We start from the raw sequence: 7,685 nt of genomic DNA, 5'->3' as shown, positions 1-7,685 counted from the left end.
TTATTTTGAAAGGTCTTCACCTCCTGTCTTGCCTGTTTCTGTCTGCGTTGTGTCTTGTTTGGATTTGTCTGTGGTTCCCTGTCGTTAGTTTCCCTGGTGTGTCTGATTACCCGATTGTGTTCACCTGTGGCCCCTGTGTTTTCTCCTCCCTCCTCACCTGTGTCTTGTTTGTGTGATTAGTCTTGTGTGTATTTAAGTTCTGGTTTTTCTGTCTGTCTTTGTCGGTTCGTCTTTTGTTGTTGACTGTGTTCACCGGTGAGTGGTCTGTCTGTCCAAGTTCTATTCGTTATCCTTGAAATAAAGGTATAATCAGTTTAATCTGCATTTGGGTCCTGCTTCCTTCGCTCTACCGTGACACATATAAACGTGTGCCTCGGAAATAATTGTTTACATTAATGGTGACCAAAACGTTTGAGACCCACTGAGATAACACAGAGTCCTTTAGCTCACTGAGCCTCTCAGTCTGACAGGAGAGGACTCTCCTCCACTTTGTTGTTGAAAAAACTCCTTATATCCGTTAGCATAGCTCGCTAGCACCAGAAGCTAACAGCGATCTCCGGTACCGGTGCGCTCTCTCTCTCGTGCACACAAAATGGCTCGTTCCACACACACACACACACACACACACACACACGTAACGGCCCGTCCACACTACAGCTTCAAAAAAAGCTTGGAGCTGGGCGTGTCTGAAGCTCGACCAACAACCAATCACATGAATCTCCCGCCCCTGACACACAAGCAGCGGTTTGATTGGCTAGAGATTGTACTGGCATATTATTTGATTGGCTGACGCTTCCACCGAAAGCTTCAGAAGCTTCAAAAGTTGAACATTGCTCAACTTTTGCAGCCTGAAACGCCAGGAAAGCTCCGCTCTGCTTCCCACAATGCAGTTCGGCGAAAAGTGACGTCACCCCATTCAAAGTGAATGGGCAGACGCGTTGGAAACCGTTTTTGAAGCTGTCAAAGCTGTAGTGTGGACGGGCCGTAATAGTACTGTACTGCATCATATTATTTCGAATCAATAATTGTTCAAATTATGATTTTTTTTTTTTTTTTTTTATATAACCATTTTTCTTCCTGGTCTCTCGTGCCCCCCCTGGCATGCCTCTGCTCCCCCCAGGGCGGGGGCGCGCCCCCCACTTTGAGAACCACTGCTTTAAAGCAACCCAACGGAAGTTTCATGTAAGTTTAGTTCTTTCACTCGTAGCTCGGGCTGCGGGGGTGCTAGAGACGGGAGCACGTTGATACGACCTTCTTAGCCGGAGATATGGCCGCATTTTATTATAAACCTCCGTTGGGTCGCTTAAAAATATATATCGCAAATCGAATTGCAATCGCAATATCTGTCCGAAAAATCGCAATTAGATTATTTCCCCAAATCGTGCAGCCCTAATCTGTATGCTAAACTTGAAGCTACAATAAAGAGGTCTTCCAATCAAACACTTAGCAAGAAAGTAAATACATGTATATAGCCTATCATTTTGCAAACATTACCCACATCTGGTCCAAAAACTATTTATGTTTTCCCTATAATTTCGAGTTGACTTGCAACCTAATACATTGAGTCTGAAACACAAACAGCAAAACATATGATACATATGTCACCTGCTATGAGGCATTTATAAAACTGTAGGAGTTTAGAGAACACAAATAGGTAAAGGAGGTCATATATCAGGCCCTAGCTCTAAAGCATGTGACAGAGATAATAATGCATTGCTCTCTTCTTCTGCGTTAGTTTGAACCTGGGTGTATTAGGAAGGTCTGCCTGCGCTATAGGCTACTGAGAGAATAGAAATGAAAAGGAAGAGATGGAGGGTGTCAGGGTAAAAGCAGGAGGAATAAAAAGAGTGTTCTCTCTGTATGTGCCAGAGGACCTCGCCCCGGGGACTTATCTCCCGTGCCCGTGTTGCCGATCCGTTAATGGCTGGCATCATAACTCTCTGCGCAGAGGCTGTTTGCTGCAGCTTCTGTCACAGGTTCATCATTACGCTGATAGCTTAACACTCGGGAAGGAAACAAAGTAGCTTTCCACTGGTGTAAATCAATCCTTTGACGCCAGGAGAAACCCTGAGAGTATATCCACAGCACTAATACAACCCACTGAGAGAATACAAGAAGGTATATAAAGCTAATCGGACCCAAAGACTGGAGCACTATTAAAGTGCCCTGAATCAGGATAGTTTGACTAATTGATGACACCATTTTCTTTTTTTAAAAGGATGTTGCAAAGCTTACATGGTTATGAACTGTATAACCTTAATTCATAATGCAACATAACATATACGAATAAAACAAGTTTGTTAAATTAAAAACTTAACACACTTACTAAAATATCAGTAATCCTTTACTTTTCCTCCTTTATACGAATCAAATCTTGGCTCATCATCTGCAATTGTCACGACCTTAACACAAACTGGAGAACACAAATGCACGACCCAGAGACAGTCTTGAATGTCTCAAAAAATGAAAACAGAAAATCCCTCTTAACAGAGTAGTTACTGGATTTAACAAAAAAGCGCTCACAAGGAGGCAAAAACTAGTGATGACAGTTTGACACTGAAGCTTCGAACGGAGCTTCAACCCTGGACTTCCTATTTCATAGAAGCAGTGCTTCGAAGCTTGCTTCAAATCACGTGACATATGACGTCCGAAGCAGCAACTGCTTCAAATCACGTGACATGTGACGTCCGAACCAGCAACTGCTTCATTTCCTGAATGGACCACTTGACTGGTTCGCGGTCCATTCACGCGATTCAATGCACTGCCGTCTCACTCGTCTCGATTCTGACAGGTTGAAACAGTTTCGAATTTGAGCGCTTCACTTTATAACCGCTCTAAACAATGCGCAATGTGTGGGTTGTTGTCGTAGTTTGCGTTGTTGCTGTTGAGTTGCACGCATCTCTGCTTGTCTAGCCGACATCTCTCAGTGGATGTCTGCTCATCACCTCAAGCTCAACCTTGACAAGACTGAGCTGCTCTTCCTTCCGGGAAAAGATTGTCCCACTCTTGACCTAACAATCAACATCGGCACCTCAGTTGTTTCCCCGACTCAGACTGCAAGGAATCTGGGTGTGATCCTAGATAACAAACTGTCCTTCACTGCAAACATTGCTGCTACAACCCGCTGCTGCAGATACACGCTTTACAACATCAGGAAGATACGTCCCCAGCTGACACAGAAAGCGACGCAGGTTCTGGTCCAGGCTCTCGTCATCTCACGCCTAGACTACTGCAACTCCCTCCTGGCTGGTCTACCTGCATGTGCCATCCAACCTCTGCAGCTCATCCAGAATGCAGCGGCTCGTCTGGTCTTCAACCTACCTACATTTTCCCACACTACTCCGCTCCTCCGCTCCCTTCACTGGCTTCCGGTAACTGCTAGAATCCACTTCAAGACACTGGTACTTGCTTACCATGCTGCGAATGGATCTGGCCCTTCGTACATCCAGGACATGGTTAAACCGTACACCCCAGCGCGTGCACTCCGCTCTGCATCAGCCAAACGACTCGCTGCGCCCTCGCTGCGAGGGGGACCCAAGTTCCCATCAGCAAAAACACGTGGGTTTGCTATCCTGGCTCCAAGATGGTGGAATGAGCTCCCCATTGACATGAGGACAGCAGATAGCTTACACATCTTCCGGCGCAGACTGAAAACTCATCTCTTTCGACTCCACTTCGAGCGATAGAACTTTTAACAAAGCACTTATATACTGATAAAGGACTGGCTTATCTAAAGCCAGTTGAGTAGCACTTGAAATATTTGGCTCTATGAAACCTGATGTACTTATATGATTCTGTTTTCTTCAAGGTTGTGTCTTCCTGGTCGAATGTACTTATTGTAAGTCGCTTCGGATAAAAGCGTCAGCTAAATGCAATGTAATGTAATGTAATGAGTTGTTGTTGTTATTGCATTTGAATTGTAGTATCATTATAGAGCAAGCCAGGAAGAAAGATAGGTCGTTCTGGCTCGGGAAACACTTCGAAATGTGGAGAAGTTGTGAACAAAAAGACAATTATCAGTGATATAAAAACACTTCAATGGTCTAAGGCAGGGGTAGGCAAGTAAGTTTGGCCGTGGGCCAATTTTTTTCTGAGCCACAAGATGGCGGGCCAGAACATAATCAAATTCAAGGAATTAATTTTGGTAAGAGGGCGCAGCGCCCCTGTTCCCCGGTTCAGAAAAAAACTCTGATATCGCTGATAACCCTCCCCATCAACACTCTGATGCGCAGTCAGATCCGCTGATTGGTTCACTGATGATATAGGCGCCCAATCCAGAGCCTCTGGCTAGACCTGCCCAAAGGGAGGCTCGTCGTCTAGCCCCATTTCAGTCCCAAAGCCAGGTCTATTATCTGTATTTTAACAGACTTATCTTTTAAATTGAGGTGTATTTATTGTTCTCTTCAAAGTAAATTTTTCTCTGAAATTGTAGGGAGGATGGTCCTCCCTTTCCTCCACTGAGTAAAGTAGAGTTATTAACTAGGTAGCAGTGTTATTTAACATACTTTTATTGTCAAGTTCTCTGGGTTTTTGGCATTTATTTGAGTGTTTGCCCACATTTGAGAGGCTTGAGGGGCAACAGAGGATGCATGGACAACTCGAATCCTTTTTCCTTTTCTTTATTTCAACTTTTCAAGGACACATTAGGATTCTTTCAGGTTGAAAACCTTTAAAAAAAAAAGAAGAAATTACATCATATTTTGCTTTGCATAACCTAAATTAATCAGTAACCAAGTATTTTACTCAAACTCAATGTATTTATTAGTTAAATCACTCCTCGCCCTCCATGATCAAGCGGTTTCTCCAATTTTGTTGTCAATGTTTTGCCTGAACTTTGTTACTGTTCACATATAAGTAAACATTACGTTTGAATGATTTAGTGAGGTGGTGTTATTTTTTTCAAACCACACACCGAATGTTGGCTATTTCAGCACCACGCACTGTCCACCTATTGATCCACTATCAGCGTCAGTGCACCCCATAGCCTGATTGTGCCTGTGCTGTGTGTCGTTCACTCTCAACATGGATAGGGTAATAAGCATTATTCAGGTGTAGGTATATTGTCTATTCGGACATTATAGCCTATATGTGCGACTGTCGGTCCGATGTTGTAAAAAATAAAAATAAATCTCCAAATATATATATTTTTTTTTATTCTCAAAATTACGGGCCAAATATTATTCCTGGCGGGCCAACAATGGCCCGCGGGCCGCCTGTTACCGACCCATGGTCTAAGGAATAGATAGCCCAGCGGATAGAGCCGGCGGCCAGGATAGAGCCGGCGGCCAGGACGCAGCGATGTCCTCCGCGCAGCTGGTTCAAAGCCCGGAATAGTTAAACTTTGAATCATTGCTTTTCAACTTTAATACTTTAATGACTGATAAAAGGCCCTCTCCTCCCAAAAAAATGTCCAGCACTCTCTAGTCTCTTCTCAATAACCCAATGCACACAATTATCAATCTTTAATTGCAAATCGAACATGATATTCAGTCTTAGTGTGTGTGTGCATCGAATATTTTTCAAGGCAAAGATACTGTAACGTTCCCAAGATGAGTCGGAGACAGGCTTGTAGTTATTAGGCTTTAATAACTAGTATTTGAAGACAGTTGATAACAGGTCAAGTACACTTTGTGGGTTCTACCACACACTCCACTCACACTAACACTAACTTCTACACATACCCATATATATAGCACTGTCTACGTCACAACTCCCCGCCCTCCCCCGTCCGCTCCACCAACCACAGGCCCGCACCTCAGCCACCATCACGGTGCAGCTCTATGATTGGCAGAGAGACGGGGGATGCCTAAGTGACACCCTGAGTAGCCTATCAGGATCGCTACACTACCCCCTCACTACAAAGTTCCTCGCCCACGAGGAACAAATAAAACTCAGCACAAACACTACCCCCACCCTCTCCAGTACTCTGCAGGGACCAACCCACTGACTGTCCAGTTTTGGGCACCGGCCTTTCTTCCGTTGTGGGCTGTAGACCCAGACCAGCTCCCCGGCCCAGAAATGCTGCCCTCTTGTCCTAGTGTCATAGTTCCGCTTCTGTCCACCTTGTCCAGTCTCAGCTCCATCTCCTTCAGTTCGCCTCCGAGTCTGAACCTCACAGAGTCCAGGGTCTGCTCCACCTCTGCCTTCATCGAGGCCTCTCTGTGTTGGGCGTTCTGCTCCATGATACTCCTCTCCGCTATAGCTACGCTTGCCTGCTTCTGGGACTCATCCAGCTGAGGTTTACAGGTATCCAACTCTGCTTCTGTCCTTTTCAGGGCTTCTAGAGTTTTCAAAGTCTCCAGCTGGGATTGTCCTAGCTTATTCTGGAGCTCGTTGTAACCTTGCTGCAGCGCCTTAGCGTCTCTACCCATCTCGCTGATCCTCTCCTGGTACTTGATGCAGTCCCTCTGCAGCTGCTTCTCCCTCAGCAGCTCCTCCTGCTTACCAGACTCTGCTTCTGTTCTCTCTCTCTGTGCTTGCCTCATGTCCTCCTCCAGCCTGGCGGCCCGGTCGCTCTCGCTCTGCGCCTCAGCCTCCAACTCGGCCCGCTCCCTCGCCAACCGCTCCACCTCCCGCTGCAGCTCGGCCAAGTGCTCCCGGTTGTCCGCCGCCTCCTGCTGGTAGTCTGCGATGCTGCCATTGAGCTGGGACAGCTGGTTCGTCAGACGCTCCTCCAGGTTGTCCTTCTCGGCTTCCAGGCTCCTGAGCAGCTCTTTGAACTGCGCCTCCCTCTTGGCACCCTCCTCCACCAGGCTCCTTTCTCTCTCTTTGCCCTCTTGGAGGCACTTCTCCAGAGAGGCCACAAGGCTCTCCTTCTCTTTACTCTCCTGGAGATCTCGCTCAAGAGAGGCCAGCTCCGCTTTGAGTCTAGCCTCCTGTTGCTGCCGCAGTTCCCTCTCTGCATTGACAGCTGCTTCCATCTCCCTCATTTTCTCCTCTAATAAAACTTTGACACTTTCAGTCATTTCGGTAACCCATACAGGCTTCTCCTCCACTCTGCAGCTCCTCACAGCCGGTGGTACCGGCCTTCCGTTGCTCCTCGCCGCTACACTCCACAATCTCTCTCTCCACAGCCATCTCCAAGGCCGCCTGCAAGGACTGTGGATGCTGCAGCTGTACCCCAACCCTCAAGTCCGCAGGGAGGAGAGCCCTGATGAATTGATCACGTGCCAGTTGACTCTGCACTCCGGGTGGCATGTGTGCATATGCCCGCCGCGTCAGGCTCTCCACGTCGTTAGCCAACGCACGCAGCGTCTCTCCAGACTTCCTACAGCGGTTACTCAATTCGTTCCAGAGCAGCTCTGGCGGGAAACACTGTCCAAACCGCCTCTTCAAAGCCCCCGCTAACGCTTCATAGCTGTGTCGGTCCTCAAGGCTAAGTAGTAGCAGACATGAAAGAGCCTCTTCTGTGAGGCACAAAGCTAGCTGTAGTGCTTTAGTCTCTACTGACCACCCCCCGGCATGAGCAAGCAGTTCAAATTGGGCATGGAAAGCCTCCCAGTCTGCCTTACCCGAGAATGTGGGTGTTTTCACTGACCCGGCGGCGGCTGCTGCGGGTTGATGGGCGCCGCCATTGTTGTTTACCTCCAGCTTGGAAATGGCGCGAACTGCCGCAGAAGACCGAGACATTCCCGCGTCTCTAGCCATCCTCACCGCCGACTCTCTCAGGCGCTCTCTCACCTCCC

At 47.3% G+C, this 7,685-nt stretch overlaps 1 protein-coding gene across 1 annotated transcript; it reads right to left on the bottom strand.

Annotated features, from left to right (window-relative positions):
* Positions 1-5,858: 5,858 nt before the first annotated feature.
* On the bottom strand, positions 5,859-7,081 carry LOC117561879 (golgin subfamily B member 1-like). The gene has a single exon (XM_034239509.1). It carries the CDS (start codon positions 6,963-6,965, stop codon positions 5,904-5,906), a length of 1,062 nt encoding a protein of 353 aa, XP_034095400.1. The 5' UTR covers positions 6,966-7,081; the 3' UTR covers positions 5,859-5,903.
* Positions 7,082-7,685: the final 604 nt, after the last annotated feature.

The sequence above is a fragment of the Gymnodraco acuticeps genome, unplaced genomic scaffold (genome assembly GCF_902827175.1).
Source record: "Gymnodraco acuticeps unplaced genomic scaffold, fGymAcu1.1, whole genome shotgun sequence".
Taxonomy (NCBI): Eukaryota; Metazoa; Chordata; class Actinopteri; order Perciformes; family Bathydraconidae; genus Gymnodraco; species Gymnodraco acuticeps.
The sequence above is the reverse complement of the archived record's forward strand: the minus strand, read 5'-3'. Positions and strand labels throughout refer to the sequence as shown.